This window comes from Pocillopora damicornis, chromosome 4 (assembly GCF_964200805.1).
Source record: "Pocillopora damicornis chromosome 4, jaPocDami1.2, whole genome shotgun sequence".
Taxonomy (NCBI): Eukaryota; Metazoa; Cnidaria; class Anthozoa; order Scleractinia; family Pocilloporidae; genus Pocillopora; species Pocillopora damicornis.
In genome coordinates this window covers 12,452,384-12,474,908 of record NC_142673.1, presented here as the reverse complement: position 1 = coordinate 12,474,908, position 22,525 = coordinate 12,452,384, and the positions used below count along the sequence as shown (strand labels likewise).

The following is a 22,525-nucleotide window of genomic DNA, read 5'->3' as shown; positions in this document are numbered from 1 at the left end:
ATTTGGTTAATATTAGACAATGTAAGACCATACTCTAAGATTAACAACGATTCGATTATCCACCACTGAGCTTAGCTTTTAAAATTACTTTAGAGAGGGAGAAAGAACTCCTAAAAAAGAACTCTGTCTTGGAAAATCAGCTGAAAGAATCAAGTGAAAAAATGAATGATCTACGCATCCAGCAAGGAAAGGAAAACGAGTCTCTCCAGACTGAAATTAAAGACTTGAGGGAGACTCTGTCAATCAGAAAAAAGTGTCATACAAAACAAAAAGATATTTTCAAAAAGATGGCAGCTAATTCCCAGAGTGAACTGGACAAAGCTCGGGCGGTCATTTCTAATCTCTCTGAAGGGATGAAGGGTTGTGAAGGTAAGTCTAATGTACAAAGTCAATTTTGTAGATAACCGCAGATTAGCAAGAAAAACGTTACAAAGGATCAAACAATAACCCGTAAACACAATGAGAATACTCTGAAAAAAAAAATCACATGGTTGAAACTGAAGTCAGCCGCCCGTACATATTATGCAATTATTTACGTTCAATGTACGATACATGACAAAATGGCTGGGATACAATCGGTTCCACCCCTCCCCGATCATCCCACCCACAATTACGAGCCAACTGATTCCTCAATCGGCTCTAAATTGTTTGTTTGTCGTTGACTCACACGCTGGCTTTAGAAAGGACATCCAATGAACTGGATGCTCGTTCACTTCATGTACAAGCACATTACAGGCGAAGAAGACAACTTGTCCTCTTCTCCAGTAATCTGTTTGTACCAGAAGTTTAGAACTCCACCTGATTTTTGCGATATTCATAAACTACTCATGTTTACACCCGCAGCGAAGGAGGAAATAAATGGAAATATAGAGATACGATTGATCTCTGATGAGCTAGGCTTTTACAATCACTAGAAACCGAGATTAAGAATGATTATAAACCGTCAACTCTTCTTGAGTGGCCGACTGAAAGAGATTTCACTGAGCCGGAAGAGAAAATAAAAAATGATTGAACAAATTGAAGAAATCTTTAGCCGACTTCAAAACTTTCTCTGTTGGACTTGGCTTTCATTTGGGGGAGATGTGGTTCAGTTTTGGTAATACGAGATTAATCAAATATACAATTTTTATGAAAACTCGAAGGATGTGGCTGAAAGCAATCTGAGATATTTCCAATGTGAGTGACGTTTGTATTATCTCTGAGGAGCTTTTAAATTCTGTGCCTGACTACTAGTAATTATTAAATGCCTTACTTACTAAATGGCTCTGTAATATTCCCGAATGTTTTATTCATTTTAGCGACTCTTTTTGCATCAAAGGAGACAATCAGCGAGAAAGATAAAAAAATTAAACAGCTTACATCTCAGCTAAACAAATATGAAGATCTCATAAAAAACTGAACGGTTGATACGCGGAATTATCACAAGAGCCTGCAGAAAGCTGCAGACGATGTTGACAAAATCAGTGAAAGATTGAAGGTTTCTCTAGGTATGTGTAACATAGCGGGTTAATACTTGGCAACACAAAATTATTCAAAGCACGATTTTTAATAAAGGTAGCTGGTAATTTATCATTATTGCGTACATCAAAAAAAAAAAAAGAAAGAAAATCCAGACAAACAGAATTGTTAACGAAGAACACTTGCCTTGAGGACCAAATTACTGAGATGGAAGAAACCGTTTTTTTCCGTGTGAACAATTTAGTCTTCAAGGCGGTGGCTAATGCCGAAGCAAAAATGAAGGAATAGTCAGGTAACAATTTCTTTCGCTTTTTACCAGTTGAAAAAGTGTTTTCTGCTCTTAAAGTTAGATTTACTTTTTTTTGTTGCCATTTTCAGCCGATAATAAAGAATTGTTGAATGAAAACAGTTGCCTTGAGGAAAAAATTTTCGCTATGGAAGAAGTAATGGCTAATGCTGAAGCAAAAGTGAAGGAATTGTCAGGTGAATTTTTTTTTCGTTTTAGGTACTTGCAGGAGTAATTATCTGTTTTAATGAGATTTTTCAGCCGATAAATCCGAATTGTTAACGAATAACACTTGCCTTGAGGACTAAATTACTGAAATGGAAGAAAGTGTCTTTTTCCATGTGAAAAATTTGGTCCTCAAGGCGGCGGTTAATGCCGAAGCAAAAATGAAGGAATTGTCAGGTTTTTTTACCACTTGAAAGAGTGTTATCTGTTCTTAAAGTTGATTTATTTGTTTTATTGCCAATAACACCTGATAAGGTTGATTTATTAACAAAGTTGTTTTTTTGTTTCTTTTTTTTGTTTTTTGTTTTTTCCATTTGCAGGAGCACTTTCAGTTCATAAAGTTTGAATGATTTATTTTATTTCCCTTTGTAGATGTTAACTCTAGGTTGGTTAAGCAGATCAGTTTCCTTCAGGATGAGGACAAAAAGATGCAGTTTGATCTTCAAGAAAGACAATCAGATAATTTAAGCGAACTTGACACAGGAGAAAAAAATAGGTAAAAAACTGACATAATTGAAGCTTTCTTTTAAATCATAATAATCATCAGGATTAGTAAAGCGAAAGCTTAACTCATATGATGGTCTAAATGGAACTTAAATGGAACGAAAAAAGAGCCTAGAAAAAGTGTATTAAGTAAGAGCCCATTACTTGTTAAATGAACCACAACATTTGATTAAAATAAAAACTCCGAAACTTCTTAAAATTCCAAACAAAGTAGTGACAAATTTACGTGAACGAAAGCTCAAAAATAGCAAACCAAATCTCCACGAAAAACAAACTAAAAGTACGCGAAACATGTCCATGTCAGTTTTCCAATGTCAAGGTTAGAGTTCTTTTACGTGATTGGCTAATTTGATTTGTGAATACAAAAAGAGAACAAATGGGGGAGAGGAAGAGAAAAACTGCTACTTGAAATTTCCAAACGAAAGAGATTTTCTACATCTTTCCCCCTCGATAAGTTTTCCTTTAAAAGGAGTCCTCTTGTTCTTGAAGAAACTGATCGAATTCTCCTCTTCTAACTTCCCCTGTGATGGCGGTATTACTCCTCCGCCTTTGAAAGTGTTTGTTCCCGGTCTTGCTGGAACTTGTTCCGTGCCCACAACTTCTCGAACTCCTAACGGAAACAATTTTTGTAAGGGTCTTGTCGGACATTGTCTTTTGCCACTGCTCAAAGCAGCTTCCACAGTAGCTCCATCGTTTCCAGGATGCACCTCTTTAATCCTTCCAAGTTTTCAAGTACTACGATTTGACTTCCCTTCTTCCATTACGGTGACAATATCAGCTAGTGCAACTGATTGTGCGACGCTGGCACCTTCATTAGCAGGCCTTTGGTGCTCCCTTAGATCCACCACGTACTCACGTTTCCAACGGTTCCAAATATTGACCGATCAATTTAGAAAAATAACGCCTTCTGGTGAGGAGTTGGACATCAGTTTCATCTTCTTCAGCGGCTGCAAATTCGTCAGGGATGGACAGAACTCTCCTCCCTGTCAACAGATGAGAAGGCGTAAGGGGTTCCTCTGTATCGTCTGAGGATACATATGTGAGTGGTCTCGAGTTCTGTACACATTCCGCTTCCACCACAGCAGTCAAAAGCTCGTCATACGTCAATTACGCGTTCTTCAAAATTTTCTTGAGAAAAAGTTTGAGCCAGGGGCGCGGTCGTCGGGATGGTATAATGTTGTCCCTCTATCTTCTTGCAATCCACGCATTTTGAAAGAAACTTCGAACGACTCGTCTTCCTTTCACAATCTAGAATCTAGACCATAGTTCTGCCAGAATTTCTCCCGCTCCGTTATGAAGGACTCGCTTGTGGCAATCTTGAATCATAATAACGGTTAGGTACTGATCTGATGTTAGGAAATTGGGAACTTGGCCTTGAATGGAATCGTAGCATTCTGTAGTCTTCCATTACATCGGAGCAACTCATTTTCATCTGTGTACAATCCTAGCTGTTGTTTCAATTCTTTAAATTTCAGTGACTTAATTACGGACTGTTGCATTTCGCGGATCCATAGAATTTCTGCGTAGGCATACTCTCCAGTACTCAAAGGGCTACTCGGTTCCTTATTACGTGTTCCAGTTTCGAAATTCTGCACGGCTCTAAACACCAGCGCTGTTAATTGCATCAGCTTCTTAATTAATCGTACTTCTGAGGTTCGAAGATACTTGTCAACGATATCATCGAAGAGTCTACAAGAGGCCCAGTGGTAGGTTTTCCTCTATCCTTTAGACGCATTTCTTCAAAATAAGCACTTGAAGGCTCGTGGGAGTTTCCACCATAGGGCCAAATATTCCTTTCTTTCACGAGCTCAAGTGGACCATGCCACCATAATTGTGACTGTTTCAATGCATCTGATCCCATACCACGGGAGGGCAAGTCTACGGGATTCCAAGGCAATGGTTCCAGGCTTCGGGCGGCTCATTCTGACGAATTTCTTCAACTCTGTTCTCAACGAATTGCTTGTTTTCTTTGTCCACCCCCTTGATCCAGTGAAGAGTCGTAGTGGAATCTGTCCAGCAAAATATTTCATTAATCTTGATCAACGGAAGTAGGGCTGAACGAACTCGGGTATAATCAACCTGAATGGTATGAGTGACGCTAAGAGCTTAATCCTGAAAATGGTTTCGTACAACTTGGCCACAAACTTAAGTACAGTGCGCTGATTTAAGGGTAATTCTCTAGCGAATTCCATCAACCAGTCAAATTGGAAAACGAACGTGTCTCTTTCAATGTTCCAATTGAATCCAAGAATTTTCTTCTCGCTCGAAACGGTCTCTGAACAACCTTGAACTCCAAACTGAGTCTGTGCATACGTAATGTCTTCTTCGGATAGCTTGACCACTTCTTCAACTGGTACTCCTTCTTCTTCGTCGATCCATTCCATCAGCCTCTTAGAACTTGACATCCACTTCCTTAAATTGAATCCAGCTTCATTCTTATTCTTCATTCTTGATCTTGCTTTTTTTGTACAACTCAAATGCTTCAGAGACGCTGTCTTTCCCCTCATTGAAGTCATCCACATAGAGAGAGGTCAGAAAATCGCTCACAAACTGGGAATCATTAGCTTCATACTTGGTCACGTGGTTTCTGATTGTTTCGTTGGCAGAAAGGGAGAACTCCAAGATTCTCCCTCAGAAGTATTAGAACAGAAGCCAGGCAAGAAACGGCTTGGGCATAACTATCCTGCAGTAATGCGTGCTGTTCCTTCCAAGGAAGAGAGACTTCATAGCGGCCTTTGTTAAGGTGAATAGTATCCAAGAAATTCTCATCCACTGTCTCTTCTTGTGTTGATACACCGATAGCTTCTCGCTCCCAGAATTTTTTCACTTGTTCCAGGAGCGGGTCGTAAATTCTCTTTTCGGTAACAATGTCATCACATGAGGAGGTGTCTAGCCGCAAGGTATGGCTTGTAACCAAATGAACATCAGTATCTGAACCTGGTGTTTGGGGCAAAGAGTTCAACTTTATATCTCACTCTTGAGCTGCGCTCACTCGTGAGCTATCGAGTCGAATACTCGACGATAAATTCCCAAATTACGCGCACCCAGTATTATATAGTTAATAATATACATAGAAAAATTACTCAGTTCTGACTGGTTAAGATTAAAGCAGTTTTCAGGTAATTCAGTGCAGAAGAGTGTTAATTCAGTGCAAAGAAAGTAACAAATCAGACATTCTGATTGGTCAATAATCAAAGAAACTCACAGATAGCCAATCAAATGCGAGCCATGGTTGTCGCAACAAAATTTGAAAATTTGCGAGCGAAGCAATGCCCGCGTTTTAAGTAGGTTTTCTTTCGCCACAGTAGCTGAAAAACAGCTCAAACAACGAAAAAACTGTAAAAAACACTGCTTTTGGTGGTCGGTTTGGAAAAAGTGGTGTTTAGAGAAGGGAGCCGACCCAGCTTAACACTTTGCTCGAGCGATCTAAAGCCGAAATTAAAAACAAACATGGTTAAACCTCGGAAACGACGATTCCATTTCATCGAAAGTGATGCGGACACAGACTGAACAATTCCTTGAACTGTTTAGCCGGACTTTGAACTTTTTTGCGCCTTAAAGATGTGAATATATCATTGCATATTACTGTTTTGACCGAGTGCACGGTTTGAATAAATAATTTTGCACTTGATGCGCGCGCTTCGCTTATGCTTAATTATGATAAGCCATCTCGTAATTTTTCTATGTATATTATTAACACATAATCACATGATTTTTCTCGTGCAATTTGGAATAAACAAGCACTTGTTAATTTTTTCAAAGACCACAAATTGCACTCGCCCAACGGGCTCGTGCAATTTTGTTAGTCTTTAAAAACATTTACTCGTGCTTATTTATTCCAAATTGCACTCGAAATCATGTGATTACCTAAACGAACAATGACGGTGCTCGCAGAGCGTAGCCCCATAATTATACAAAATAGTAGTAACCCATCAAGCCGAAAAAATTTGGATGTACGACCGTGCGACCGTACGACTGTACACGGTGCTACTTTTAACATGCGTGGTCAACTGTACAGCGGGCACGCCAACGTCACGGCTTTATTCAGTAGTCCAGTGGTCAGTGGACTGGGCTCTGAGTCAGACGACCAGGGTTCTAATCCTGGCCGGGGCAAGGCGTTGTGCCCTTGAGACGTGCGAGGAAAAAAATGCGAGCTCCGCTTTTAGGCTTGGCTAAATCTGTATATTACATGGGCGCACGTAGATATGGAATTTCTCTTCGAGTGTTCAACTCGATAGCTCACGAGTGAGATGTCGATTTTAACATGAGAAGCGAAATTCCACATCTACAAGCAACCATGTATTATTTTGTTTATCATATAAACACAATAGCCATTTACTGACGAGAAAGGTCGTTTTTGTTTACGAATGAAGATAAAAGGATCGACAATCCCCGATCTTAAAGTGCTTTGGCGCTAAGGCTAAAGATGAACAAATGCCTTGAATTATTAAGAAAAAAAACAATGGCCGTAACTTTCAACATACAAAATTATAAGTTAATGACTTTGTCCTTACCGACTGAGGAAATCTTTCATGTACACAGTCAAAATCGAGCTGTGTCAAATCTTCCAGCTGTCGATTTTCGTTCTCTGCCGCGAGGAATACAATTACCAAGGCCACTGAATACATAACTTTCGGTTTTTCTTTTCGTATTGTGGTTTTCATCCCCTTCTACGTCACTGTCTGTAAGTGATACGGATTTTCAGTCTTTTAACAGCCATATTCCGAAAAAATTCCAACAAACAACAGTGAAGGCTTTGCAGTTCGTTCATCAACATGACCGAATGGCGCGAAAGGCGAGTGACGCATTAGCGGCTGATTGGCGATATTAAACACACGTGAAAAAATATGATAAACTGAACTTCGTTTTAGAGCGTTGGATATCTAGAGAGAATTTAGTCAATGAAATCGTATTTAAATCCCCTGGGAAGAAGTGCGAAACAATGAAGTGGGTAACAAACTTCTTAGCTGCGACCCAGGCCTCTTGCTTCTCGTCACTAAGTGATTGAATAATTATGTCACGATATCGTGATGGTAATTTGTTTACGGTGCGTAACCATTACAACTGCTCAGGCTAAAAAGATTAACGGTTTTCGATTTACGCTTGTATCTGCTATTCAGGGTAACTAGATATCAATATATCAGGTACAGTTCTCAACTTCTTGTACGAGCTTATTCAAGGCAACGATGATAATGAACGAGCATCCAGCTCATTTGATGTGCCGATCTCTAAAACCAAACACTGGCTTTAGAAAGCCAATGTTTGGTTACCGATCGGCACATCATTTAATTTATAAATTGGTTATTAAACCCTAATAAATATTTAACTGTTAAGATTTTCATTCAACTCATTGAGAGCAAAGTGTTTGTCTGATTGTCTGCTTCACCGCTTGTCTCACTTCATTAATCTTCCAGCAGTAAAGAAATGGATTTAGCGTCGAGTTAAAATAAACTAGGACAGAGATTCCAGTGTTCGTAAACTACGGACATCCAATACGTTGCATAGAGAGGCTGGCTAACAAGACCAACCAACAGATCAGTTGTCGCCAAACAACGTTACAAGAGTTTGGACGTCGGATGAAGGGAAGATAACTTTCGAAGGGCAACAAGGATACTGAAGGGAGTTCCCAGGAAGTGCTGTGATGGAAAGAAGAATGTTGACTGCTGAGAAATATATTGATTGTTGTTGTAATCCACCTTCCGAAGATGGAGAGCATCCTAGTTCTTCAGACGTTTTCGTTTGTGCTCTACCTTCTGTTATATTTATTGTCGCCATAGTTTTGCAGTCGTGTCCTTTAACATGTAGTTTATTTGCCATTGCTGTGAGAGTTAACGAAGAGTCTCTCTCTTAGAGTTCCTGTACAGACAAGATCTGTTAGACCTTAGATTCGCAAGAATCTTCACATTAAGACTTCCTCAATAGTGATAATCATCTAAAATGCGCAAACTGACAAATTGTCTGTGCTGTCAAATACTGAATTGGACTGAATTCGGCTTTTCTTTCATTCGTGCTTTCCATTTGAATGAATCACCAATACTTAAAGGAAAGCAATTCAAAATATATGTATAATTACTTCTTCGTGGCGCTTCAAATGATCCCTCCTTAACCAAATGAACTTTCGTTTGTAGTGTGGGTGATTAGATATATCATTCGTGAGAATACGAGACTGAAAGCCTTCTCAGTTCAAGCTGGTGACGTCAATCGCTTCAAGAAAACTTGAATTTGTGGCAATCTCCAGTTGCATAAAACTGTTTAATATTTAATTTATGTCACAAATATCAAATTCTTTATAAATTTTTGCTGAAAATTTTAAGCCAAAAAATAATCTCTACGTTTTGTTCCCTGCCTCGCGTCATCCATTCTTTTCATTTTTAATCTCTACATGCCATCTTCCTTAATGCCAGAGTATTCATAGTAATCATAACCATTACAATTTCCTCAGACATGATTGGTGCATTCGCTGTTTTATTTTTCACTAATCATTCTGAATTGGACTCCACTCGGTCCTAGTGCCATTATTAATTACCTCTAATGATGACAAGAAAAAGTTAGTCTAATGGAACCTATTTCCTCCTTATTTTTTAAGATATATAGTTGTTTCTAAGATGCGAGTTGGTTTTCGTATCAAGCCAGCTGTCATGTATACGGCAACTGATCTTTTTTATTACAATTCATTGTTATTCATTGTCATTGTTATCGAGAAATACGTACGACGATTGTCCTGGATAAAATTTCATTTAATAAGCTTTTCAGTGATATATAGTTTTCCATGGTTTCTTTGAAGAAGGGCGCGGGGGACGATTTTCCAAATGTTTTTCCAAACTTTTTCCTTGCTTCCTTACATTCCGATATTAACTGCGCATTATGTTGCGTATTTGTAATATTTACTTAACTCCCTCGACGAAGCCGTACAGCGCATGATCATCAAGGCAGGCAAAGCGCTGAAGTTCCTCTTTTCCTTCCTTTTTATTCCTCAGGGGGAATGGGGAGGGGGAGAGGTAGCCAAACCCCAGGTAAAATATTGGCAAATTTTTCTCTAATTTTAATATTTGTTATTTGTACTTGAAATTACCTCACGAGTATTGGGAAAAACTTTGAGTTTTAAATGTTTTCAAATTGCGCCGGCAACATTAAAAGTGTGACGTAACAACTAGCTGTGTTTACTTACTCCTATCTAAACTGACTAAAAGTGTGACGTGCCAAACCGAACTACAGTCACATAGTTTTTTTAGTATTTTTGTCTTCGATCATGCAAATCACACCCGGTAGAAAATGAAAACTTCACGGAAAAGAGGAGTCTATTTTCACGCACAGATATCTTACCGTTGAAAGAAAGAAGCTTCAGTCATAGGGTGATCGATCTTGTGATGAAAATCAAACCGTGCCAAAGGGATTGACGGTGAAGCTTGAGGATCCTTGTGAAAAAAAGAATAGATGTTTTATTTTTGCATGCTCAAATCCATCTGAAGTTATAAAAGTGTGACGTGCAAAACCGAAATAGATTCACTGCGGAGTAAACTGCTGACTGGTTTTCCATATCAGTTCATGAAAAGTTGATTATCACGCACAGATAGCTTACCGTTTAATGCGAGGGAGATATGGGGAGCGAATCAGCATTTACTCAGAAAATTTAAGTGTTCCAACACAAGAGAATGAATTTCGGTTTTGTACCTCACACTTTTACTAATGATGGAATTGTGCATGTAAAACTAACTAATTTCATTCTTTTTTAACAGGGAACGTCAGGTTTCTGTGTCCATCCCTTTGTAAATTTGGATTTTCATCACAAAGTTCATGCCAATAGAACCAAAGCTTCTTTCTTTAACCGTGAACAATTTCTGGTGACAACAATGGAAAGATATTAAGCGTAAGCCGTTAAAACCATGCTAACACCCCTTTGCGACCCTCTTGATACTAAGAGGGGACATCCGAAGGGCTCACTGGGAGATTTTACCCACTATCCCACAATTCATGATAATAAACATTATGGCCGGTACGTCTTTACATTAAAATTTGACGGAACTAATTTGAGGAATGTTCCCAACGCCTCAGATTCTAATAAATAGTACATAACCTGTGAAATATCTATGGTATCAGCTGCATATGATAGCAAACAATTACAGTAAGAACCTTTTTAATGTCATTTATTTACCGCTGATTTAAGACGTCATATACTTCTGGAGGGTCTCAATGGGGTTAACCTAGAGCCATAAAACAGCCAAAAAATTTAATCGTTACGCGTAAAAATTGTCAGATCAGTTAACCGTAGTCGTATGAAATTTTAACCTCCAAAAAAAATTTTGGTAACAGCTCATGGAATGATTTTCATGGTTAGCCGTAACACGGCCAAAATTTTAATCTTTAGCCGTAAAAGCCATTGCCCCATTGAGAACCTTCTTCTTTTACAGTGAGCCCATCGTTCTCAAATGCGACTTGTTTGGCTTTGACTGTGTAGCCTTGGAAAATGAAATTTCCCGAATTTCGAGCAATCAGGTAGAGTTGACATCAATACTAGATTAAACGGGAAGCAAGCTTGTCAAGCTTGCAATTGTCTGTTATTTTTCGAAACAAGGAAGAACCTCAGCTACATGTAATTTTTATCATTCAAATGATTGCTCGGTGTTAGAGCCCTCTTGTTGCAACTTTCTTGCAATTGTCTCAGGAAAAGAGTAGACAAAAATTCAAACAGCGCGAATTGCTGTTAGGAGTTTTCAGGAGAGTGCCTTGTAGATGCGCGGATCCTACAACTTAGCTGTAGTCCAGTCCATTTCCCCCACCCCTCTCCACTTCCCAAAAGAAATATCAACTATTGATTATTACTGAAAGTCAAGCTGCTCTCTCTGATGTCATTTTCTTGTTGCCATATTTTAGTCACCGGATCAACGCCTTCAAATGTAAGACCAGTGATGAGGTTGTTTTCGAGTAAATTACCCGATCCACTCCGTCCGAGAAAACGACAAGTTCATGAATACTAAGGGTCAATTTGTACGCTCATATAGCTTACTGTATAATGACAGAAGCTTTACTTGTACTCTCGATCTGATCGATCTCGTGAAGCAAATCCAACCGTTCCAGAAGGGATGAATACTGAAGCGTGACGGTTTCTGTTAAACAGAGCAAGATGTTTCATTTTTGGGTGCTCAAATCCATCATTTGTTGGAAAAGTGTCACGTGCCAAACCGAAATACAGTCACTTAGTTTTTTTAGTATTTTTGCCTTCATCCTGCAAATGACACCCGCTAGAAAATGAAAAGTTCACGAAGACAATGAGTCGATTATCACGCAAAGATAGCTTACCGTTTCAAGAGAGAAACTTACTTAGGTTGTGCTGTGATCGATCTTGTGATGAAAATCATACCTTTCAAAGGGGTAAACGCTAAAGCCTGACTTTCCCTTTTCAAAAAAGAACAACGTTTTTCATTTTTCATGTTTAATTACATCATAAGTAATTATTTATTGCGTGGTAGGGCCGGACGGAAAAATATTTGGCTCAGGCACGTGACCTACGGACCGAGCGCGTCCTTGCTTCATGACCGAGAAATTCGGTGAATAAGCATTTTATCATATGACCACTAATTGTTAAAAATTCCAACTTAAATAATATGCGATAGACGGGCATACGAGCACATCAAAATTCGGTTAATAAAACTTTTCCTTTTCATTTCGATTAGCCTTGAGGGGGGAAGGGAATAATCTAAAACACGAGTGATCTGGATACCCAAAACACTGTGACAGCGGAAGTTCGGTTCATTTTCAAAGCGTCAGCCACATTGTCAACATCTTGGTAAGTGCAATTGAAAATCTTTTCTAGTCACTCGGTTTTTATCAGCTTTAGTTATTTAATAATTGTAGAGAGGTAAGGCTCTTATGGCAAAGCCCAGTAGCTGCTTTTTCGAACTTTGTGTTTGTAATATGTAGTGATGTCTCGTTTCGAGCGTTAGCCCTTCATTAAAGCGGTTGATGGCGCGATTGAATCGCCACCACAGTGAAATTAATTCGTTATTCAGCGGTTTTCTCGAATCTCTGAGGCTTTATACCGTATCATGATAATCTATCCTCATTAACTAATGTGACTGAGTGTCGTTCAATTTGAGAAATTGATGATCATAAAACGAAAATCAGACCTCTATTTATGATGTGGGCTGTCCCTCTCTGAAGGAAACCCGTGGTGCTTTATTATGTGGTTTTTCAGTCACTATGATCTGCATTTAACTCGACTCTGTTTTAGGAGGGTTGAACGAACGATTCAGAGATCGCGCTAGATTCGAATTGAATTTCTGTTCTCTACTTATACACAAGCGTTTCATGGTCGAGATACCCTTCACTTAAATCTTTGGATACTAGTGGCGGGCTCTACGGTACATATTTTTCTGAAGGCCGTAATCTGTTTCTTTTTCTGTTAAAACGCCAGAGTCTCGCATAAGAAGATAAGTTATGACGCTGCGCGCTCACGAAGAGAGATGTTTTATTTTTTCAGAGAAACTGAAACTTTCTTTAATCCACTGTTTTTACATACATAGTATGAGCGTACTTTTCCATTGATCGATGCTTCATATCTCCACCGTTAAGTAAATTGCTTTCTTCAAACCTTTATGGTTCTATACAATGTATTTTAACCTCATTAGCTAAGACTGCTCAGCATTGTTTGATTTAAGAAACTGATGCTTTCTAAAATTACGTGATCGTAAACTAAAATCAGTCCTCTATCAAGACATATTTATAATGCGGACTGTCCTTTACTTATGTCAGAGGATATTCGCGGTGTTATAGTTCGTAGTTTCCCAATGTCCACAATTTTCATTAGTAATTCACGTGACCTTGTTCGCTTTTTGCGACAGTAGCAAGGTCTCGCATAAAAAGAGAGGTCAGTCCATCACACCGCGTGAAAGAAAGATGCTATAATTCTCTGTGAGGAACTGGAGGAACTGTAACTGATCACTGCGCTTACTTTTCAGATGTGATTAATATACGAAGCCCAGCCGTTAAATTGGTTGAGAAGCTTTGTTAGGCTTTGAAATTAACTCAAACAACATTCGCTCTAAAGTCTAAATATTTTGTCATTGCTATTTCATAAACTCATTATTAAATCCTTTTATAAATGTGGGAGAAGAAAGATTATAATCTTTTTACTTCCATCACGTTGACAGGTTACTGGTAAAATGACAACCAAAACATTTCTCTAGTCTTAAACGGTCAAAAACGTGCAGAACTGTATTTTGTGGTTTTAAAATTAGCCAAGATCTTTTTAAGGGAAAAGTGTCAAATGTTTTTCACTGTTTTTGTCGTTTCACTTTAGTAAGTATCAGCTGCGACGTCGATAATTTTGTATTGTTTTTTAGAGTAACTTTACCGAAACTTGAGCTTTAACTTTACGGTTACTTGTGATATGAATAACCCTTTAATCGCAAAGGCTAAAGGCTAATTTGTCTTGTCCTGTCCTGTCCTGGTACTATTAAGTCATGACATGTTGTGCAAAAATTGCCTCCGGAGTGAAATTAATTTGTCGCAACACTTTGTGGCCTCACAATTTTTCTATCATTCTCATAAGCTAAGAATAGATTCGTTTTCAGCGACATTCATCTGATAAGTAAGCTCGTTACTTGGTAATAGCTTGCGACAACAATATTTTGCTACAATTAATGGGATAATGTTAACCGTTAGTCGTTAAATGGCTAAAATTTTAACCGTTAGCCGTAAAAGCCATTACCCCATTGAGACCTTCCTTCTATTACAGTGAGCCCATCATTCTCAAATGCGACTTGTTTGGCTTTGACCGTGTAGCCTTGGAAAATTAAATTTCCCGAATTTCGAGAAATAAGGTAATGTTGACATCAATATTAAATTAAACGGGAAGCAAGCCTGTCAAGCTTGCAATTGTTTGTTATTTTTCGAAGACGAGGAAGAACCTTAGTCATATACAATTTTTATCATTCAAATGAACGCTCGTTGTTAGTGCCCTCTTGTTGCAAGTTTCTCGCAGTTGTCTGGAGGAAAGGTTAAAGCAGGGCGAATTTCCGTTGAGAGTTTTCAGGAGAGTGTTTACTGGATTCGGGGATCCTACAACGGAACTGTAGTCCAGTCCATTTCCCCCACCTCGTCAAAATAAATATGTATAACTATTTATTATAACTATTGATTATTACTGAGAGTCCAGCTACCTCTCTCTCTCTCTAATGTCATCTGCTTGTTGCCATATTTCAGTCGCTCGCTGGATTAACGCCTTCAAAGGAAAGACCAGTGATGTGGTTAATTTCGAGCAAATTACCGATCCAATCCGTCCGTCTGTTTTTTTTAAAAATTTTTTTATTTATTTTAACAGTTACTAATTTTGTCTTCGATCATGAAAATCACACCCGCAAGAAAATGAAAAGCTCATGAGTACAATAGGTCAATTTCCACGCACAGATAGCTTACTGTTTAATGACAGAAGCTTTACTTGTACTCTCGATCTGATCGATCTCGTGAAGCAAATCCAACCGTTCCAAAAGGGATGAACACTGAACCCTGACGTTTCCCGTTAAACAGAGCAAGATGTTTCATTTTTAGGTGCTCAAATCCATCATTAGTTATAAAAGTGTGACGAGCCAAACCGAAATACAGTCGCTTAGTTTTTTTTTTTTTTTTTGGCGTCGATCATGCAAATCACACCCGTTAGAAAATGAAAAGTTCACGAAGACAATGAGTCGATTATCACGTAAAGATGGCTTACCGTTTCAAGAGAGAAACTTCCTTAGGTTGTGCTGTGATCGATCTTGTGATGAAAATCAAACCTTTCAAAGGGTAAACACTAAAGCCTGACGTTCCCTTTTCAAAAAAGAATAACGCTTTTCATTTTTCGTGTTTAATTACATCATGAGTGATAAAAGTGTGACGTACAGAACCGAAATATTGTGTAATTATTTATTGAGTGGTAGGGCCGGACGGAAAAATATTTGGCTCGGGCATGTGGCCTACGGACCGAGCGCAGCGAGGTCCTTGCTTCATGACTGAGAGACAAATATTTTCCCGTCCGGCCCCACCAAACTCAGTCAATAAGCATTTGATCATATGACTACTGTTGAAGATTTCAACCTAAAAAGGACGCGATAGACGGGTATACGACCACATCAAAATTATGCAATTAAAACTTTTCGTTTCCATTTCGGTTAGCCCAGAAAACGGAAGGGAATAACCTAAAATACAAGTGATCTGGATACCCAAAACACTGTGACAGCGGAAGTTCGGAAGGCTGAGAAAAGTCCCGACTGTAATTCGCTATTTTTGTTGTTTCATTTTCAAAGCATGAGCCACATCGTCAACATCTTGGTAAGTGCAATTGAAAATCTTTTCTAGTCACTCGGTTTTTATCAGCTATCGTTATTTAATAACTGTAGAGAGGTAGGGCTCTTATGGCAAAGCCCAGTAACTGCTTTTTCAAGCTTTGTGTTTGCAATATGTAGTGATGTCTCGTTTCGAGCGTTAGCCCTTCATTAAAGCGGTTGATGGCGCGATTGAATCGTCAACACAGTGAAATAAATTCGTTCTACGGCGACTTTTTCAAATCTCTGTGGCTTTATACCGTATAATCTGTCCTCATTAACTTAGGTTATTAAATATCGTTTGGTTTAAGAAATTGATGATCATAAGACTAAAATCGGACCTCTATTTATGTTGTGGGCTGTCCCTCGCTGAAGGAGATCCGTGGTGTTTCATTACGTGGTTTTCCAGTGGCTATGATCTACATTAGCAATTAACTTAACTTTGTTTTCAGGCGAGTTCAACGAATGATGGCGAGACCCCCCGGCACACGACCATTAGACAAACTCAAGGGCGATTTTTTTTTTCTTTACTTGATAAGATGAACAAACCAAACAGCTAAATCAAAAATAACTTGGATAACAGTTGACGTTCACAGCGTGAAAGTCGCCAGTCCGTTTTCAAGAAAACAATACAGGTCAAATTAATTTTACAAGTTTCACCGAATGTGATCCGTTGATGTGCTCCAGTTGTACTTATCCACGCGTCTTCTTCACTTATTTTTTGTTTTAAGTTGATATTGTGAATTATAACACTTTCAGCTAGTTACAAATTTTCCAGGTGTAATCCACTCAGCCTGTTTCGTAACACATATGGGTTCCTATTTGCAGTGAATCATTGTGAATCCAGATTATCGAGTCACTCTGTTAACTTGTGTTACTAAAAATAATGTTTCCTATATAACAGGAGAGGATGGCAGTGGAAACCTAACGGCAGAAGACATGATAGCCTTCATGAACATCGCCTTTCCAGTTGCCCTGTTCCTGCTCAACTCAGATCGCACTCAGAAAGCCATTGAGATATGCAGCGAATGTTTGATTTTGCTAAATAACACCGATAACAACAGCAAAGACCAATTTAATTCACTTCTTCTACAATTTTACAGCGCCTTCAATTTACTTCTTTTCCGCGCTTGCTGTCGTATCTCTGACTACATAGGTGCGGAAAGATACGGCAGGAAACTGCTTGTCTTATATAGCAAGTCTGGTGATTTAGTAAAAGAAGGATATGTAAGCATAGCTCTAGCAGAGATTTTTGAGAGTCAAAACAGGTTTACAGATGCCAAACAACTTTATGAAAAAGCAGTTTCTATCAAGAGACAAACTGGTGAAAAAATTGGCGAAGCAAGCGCCTGCGCAAGTTTCGGAATTATGCTTTATAAACTTGGCAAGAACCTTAAAGCAAAGGAGTATGCTGAGCGAGCTCTTGCCATAGCAACCGAAATTGGCGACAGAGGAGGAGAAGCATCCTGTAACGAAAACCTAGGAGCGTTGCTTCAGTCGCTCGGGCAATACAGCAAGGCTAAAGAGTATCTCCAAAAAGCGCTCGTCATCAAATCTGAAATTGGCGACATAAAAGGAGAAGCATCATGTTATGGAAACCTAGGAACTGTTTTTCACTCGCTCGGGCAAAATGACAAGGCTAAAGAGTATCTCCTAAAAGCGCTTGCCATTAAATCTGAAATTGGCGATAGAAAAGGAGAAGCATCATGTTATGGAAACCTAGGAACTGTTTTTCACTCGCTCGGGCAGTACGACAAGGCTAAAGAGTATCTCCAAAAAGCGCTCGTCATCAAATCTGAAATTGGCGACAGAGAAGGAGAGGCAACTGCTTACGGAAACCAAGGAACTGTGTTTCACTCTCTCGGGCAATGTGACAAGGCTATAGAGTATCTCCAAAAAGCGCTTATCATTAGAACCGAAATTGGTGACAGAAAAGGAGAGGCAACTGACTACGGCAACCTAGGTACTGTGTTTCAGTCTCTCGGGCAATATGACAAGGCTATAGAGTATCTCCAAAAAGCGCTTTTCATCAAATCTAAAATTGGCGACAGAGAAGGAGAAGCAGGTGAATACGGAAACCTAAGTACTGTGTTTCACTCTCTCGGGCAATACGACAAGGCTAAAGAGTATCTCCAAAAAGCGCTTGTCATCAAATCTGAAATTGGCGACAGAGAAGGAGAAGCAACTGCCTACGGAAACCTAGGAACTGTGTTTCACTCTCTCGGGCAGTACGACAAGGCTATAGAGTATCTCCAAAAAGCGCTCATCATTAGAACTGAAATTGGCGACAGAAAAGGAGAGGCAACTGACTACGGAAACCTGGGTACTGTGTTTCAGTCTCTCGGGCAATATGACAAGGCTAAAGAGTATCTCCAAAAAGCGCTTGTCATCAAATCTGAAATTGGCGACAGAGAAGGAGAGGCAACTGCCTACGAAAACCTAGGTACTGTGTTTCACTCTCTCGGGCAGTGCGACAGGGCTAAAGAGTATCTCCAAAAAGCGCTTATCATTAGAACCGAAATTGGCGACAGAAAAGGAGAGGCAACTGACTACGGCAACCTAGGTACTGTGTTTCAGTCTCTAGGGCAATATGACAAGGCTATAGAGTATCTCCAAAAAGCGCTTGTCGTCAAATCTGGAATTGGCGACAGAGAAGGGGAGGCAACTGCCTACGGCAACCTAGCAACTGTGTTTCACTCTCTCGGGCAATACGACAAGGCTATAGAGTATCTCCAAAAAGCGCTTAGCATTAGAACTGAAATTGGCGACAGAAAAGGAGAAGCAACTGACTACGGAAATCTAGGCACTGTGTTTCAGTCCCTCGGACAACACAACAAGGCTAAAGAGTATTTTCAAAAAGCGCTTGTCATCAGAACTGTGATTGGCGACAGAGAGGGGGGGGCAACTGACTACGGAAACCTAGGAACTGTATTTTACTCTCTTGGGCAGTGCGACAAGGCTAAAGAGTATCTCCAAAAAGCGCTAATCATTAGAACCGAAATTGGCGACAGAAAAGGAGAGGCAACTGACTACGGCAACCTAGGTACTGTGTTTCAGTCTCTAGGGCAATGTGACAAGGCTATAGAGTATCTCCAAAAAGCGCTTATCATTAGAACCGAAATTGGTGACAGAAAAGGAGAGGCAACTGACTACGGCAACCTAGGAACTGTGTTTCACTCTCTCGGGCAATACGACAAGGCTATAGAGTATCTCCAAAAAGCGCTTAGCATTAGAACTGATATTGGCGACAGAAAAGGAGAAGCAACTGACTACGGAAATCTAGGCACTGTGTTTCAGTCCCTCGGACAACACGACAAGGCTAAAGAGTATTTTCAAAAAGCGCTTGTCATCAGAACTGTGATTGGCGACAGAGAGGGGGAGGCAACTGACTACGGAAATCTTGGTACTGTATTTCAGTCGCTCGGGCAGTACGACAAAGCTAAAGAGTATCTCCAAAAGGCGCTGAACATCAAATCTGAAACTGGCGACAGAGGAGGAGAAGCATCATGTTATGGAAACCTAGGCATTGTGTTTGGGTCTCTCGGGCAGTACGACAAGGCTAAAGAGTATCTTCACAAAGCGCTCGTTATCAGAACTGAAATTGGTGATAAGGAAAGGGAGGCAGTAGATCTGGCAAACCTTGGAGTTGTGTCTAGAACTATTGGAGATTATGAAACATCGGAAGTATGCTTGGAGAAAGCTTTATCCATATCTAGAGATATTGGAGATAGAAGAAAAGAGTTCCAAATCCTTCAAGAGTACTCCATTTTGTATTTATTTCAAAATAAAATCAAAGACTCTCTTTCGTGTCTTCATCTGTGCATTGAAAATTATGAGGAGCTGAGACATTTCTTGGGCGCCAATGATCAGTTTAAAACATCATTTCTGGAGGACTCCGGAACATTTACCCACAGGCTGCTTTGTAATTTGCTTTGTGCCACCGGAAATGCTCGGGATGCTCTTTATGTTGAGGAGTTAGCTCGAGCTAGAGGCCTATCATACTTGATGGCAGAGAAGTACTCGGTTGAAACGCACATCTCTGCTAATCCACAATCTTGGTTTGGCATTGAAAACATTTTTAGAGAGAAAAATAACTGTACTTGTCTGTACATTTTTTATTTTCACAATCATCTGCATTTGTGGGTCTTGAAGAAAAGTGGAGTCCTTCACTTTAGAAAAATATCACCAGAAGAGAACCTAGTTCAGGCTTTAAACATGGTTGAATTGCTACCTCTCTTCCCTGAACGAAATAGCTCAGCAAGAGTGCGACTCGTGGAGGAGGACGAGGAAGAGAAAGTAAATTCAAGTCTATCTTTGTGTTACAAAATGTTTATTGCTCCCATTTATGATTTGCTTGAGGAACCTGAAGTCATTATTGTTCCTGACCGCAGTTTGTACAAAGTTCCCTTTGCTGCCCTGAGTGAAAAGGAGGGAGCCGAATACCTCTCGGATACTCATAGGATCCGTGTCATTCCTTCTCTAACGACACTCAAGATTATTCAAGATAGTCCAGAGGACTATCACAGCAACACTGGTGCCTTGATAATCGGCAATCCCAAGGTTGATGGGCTGCCGCCATTGCCAGGTGCAAGAAAGGAAGCGGAAATGGTCGGACGACTGGTAGGCTTTCCGCCTCTGGTAGAAGAGGAAGTAACGAAGCAGGCAGTGCTTGAGCGGATAAGTTCAGTGAGCCTAATACATTTGCTGCCCACAAGAGCGCCGAAAAGGGAGAAATTGCCCTCTCCCTCAAACCTACTCCCAACAGTCGAAACGCTATCCCACCACGGGAAGCTTACATGTTCACGACGGCTGATATCTCACGAGTGAAAGTCAGAGCTAAACTGGTGGTACTTAGCTGCTTTCACAGTGGACAGATAAGAGCCCAGGGAGTAATTGGAATTGCCCGTGCATTCTTGGGATCCGGTGCTCGCTCGGTACTGGTTGCGATGTGGGCCATTCCAGACTCAGCAAAAGAACAGCTGATAAATCGGTTCTACGAACACCTTGTTGAAGGAAAAAGTGCCAGTGAATCCCTTCATCAGGCCATGAAGTGGATGAGAAAAAACGGCTTTACCAAAGTGTCTGAGTGGGCTTCGTTTACGCTGATTGGAGATGATGTGAGGCTCGAGTTTGACAAGGGAAGATAAGACTCGGTGAGGACAGGTACTTCATATATAAAAATCAATTCCAATTTCAGTTGTTACCTTGAACATCAAGGCTGTTTTGATGTATATTTCTCCCTCTCTCTCCCCCTCTCTCCCCCTCTCCCCCCCCCCCCTCCCTCTCTCTTGAAAGTCTTGAAAGTGCCTCTCTGCCAATCAATCAGATACAAGTGTTGGCCATATATATACAATTGTATTTCCTTTATATCCAAAATATTAATTAAGTCAATAATAAATTGTTGTTTTTACTTTTTTGCAGAAAAAAAACCCTGACGGAGTAAATAACGAGAATCACTCGAAGGAAACCGAGCTGAAAGACTTTTGGATAGATAGGTTAAATAGAAACAAGAAGAGAAAATACTGTATCCGATATTTCATTTAAATTTTAAAAGAATGGTCCCAAATTAGGGGAGATCTATTTCAATTTTTTTGTGCTTTCTTTTCTCTAGATTTTTTTGTTTTTTCACGTAAACTTTATATTCTTTTATAATGAGCACGAAACAATATTGACGTACATATGGCTTTTAAGTGAAGCGAAATGAGTGTAATCAAAACAGTAGTTTAGGTATAAAACGAACCACTAAAATCTAGGATTTTTTAACAGAAACCTTTTCTTTGGTCATTTGCTAGACAGATCGAAAATAATTTGGACCGGGGCAATTGCATTCAAGGTCTATTGTAACGAAAAAAAAGACACAATGCCCTTTTTTTGTTTTTGATATGCTCAACGTTTAGTCTTTCTCAAAGGAAATAATTTTTGCAACTGATTATCAGCTATGTAGCCATTCTAAATAAGCAAAAATAAAATTTGGCTCGAGAAAAAACCAAAAAAAATCTCTTGTGTTTCTCTTGAACAGGTTGCAGTGTAAAACGGTGGCAAACAGATGTTCAAAGTCTCGCCATGGTAGCGGGATGAGGGACGCAACTGGCGGAATTCGGGAACCTAGATAAATTTTCTGCATGCTCTTAGTAGAGGCTCTTGGCACTGAAAATAAAAATGAAAGGCGTGATCGCAGTAAGGATTTTTCCGTGCATTTTTCTGGTTGCTTTACCCAACTCGTGTTACTCATCTTTTACGGTGATTCCTTAGATAAAAAGGTCATCGAACAATCTTTTTTAAACTTTCTTTTCATTTTCTTTACCAGTGTCTTTGTCGAAAAATACAATAAAAGATAGGTCACCATCCTTGTTTAAGAGGTTTAATAGACCAAACTTACCCCATTTACGTCTGTACTGGCGCCATTTCATCGGTTCACGGTACATTTTGCTGCGGCTGGAGGAAGTGTTTTTAAAGAAACACCAGAAAAAACTTGATAGGTAAAAAGTCTCGAGCTTAGGGAACAATTTGATATATAATTAGTGTGAAAAACAGGCAAATTAAACCAAAACCTCGACTCAAAACATTCCTCAAGTCGTTGCTTTCAAGGTCATTGTTTGTGAAATGTGAGAATGACGATACCGTACTATGTCAGCCAAACAAAATTTACTTATCGAAATCTAGATATGACATAAAATATCTTAATTTTAGCTTTGGAGCTAAAGACTACACAGCGTGCACATGACCAGCTGCGCGCGCAAGAGGAAGAGATTAC

The 22,525-nt window shown here is 39.6% G+C and overlaps 1 protein-coding gene and 1 long non-coding RNA gene across 2 annotated transcripts; both read left to right on the top strand.

Moving 5' to 3' along the window:
* Positions 1-1,028: 1,028 nt before the first annotated feature.
* On the top strand, positions 1,029-2,710 carry LOC149046839 (uncharacterized). The gene is made up of 3 exons (XR_016185854.1): positions 1,029-1,487; positions 1,837-1,941; positions 2,342-2,710. It is a non-coding gene; the product is annotated as an uncharacterized LOC149046839 (long non-coding RNA).
* Positions 2,711-16,396: 13,686 nt separating this feature from the next.
* On the top strand, positions 16,397-21,767 carry LOC113685647 (uncharacterized). The gene is given in 3 exon segments (XM_089204922.1): positions 16,397-20,470; positions 20,473-20,934; positions 21,193-21,767. Coding segments are annotated over 2 exon segments (4,206 nt in total). The 5' UTR covers positions 16,397-16,710; the 3' UTR covers positions 20,919-20,934; positions 21,193-21,767.
* The last annotated feature ends 758 nt before the right edge of the window (positions 21,768-22,525 follow it).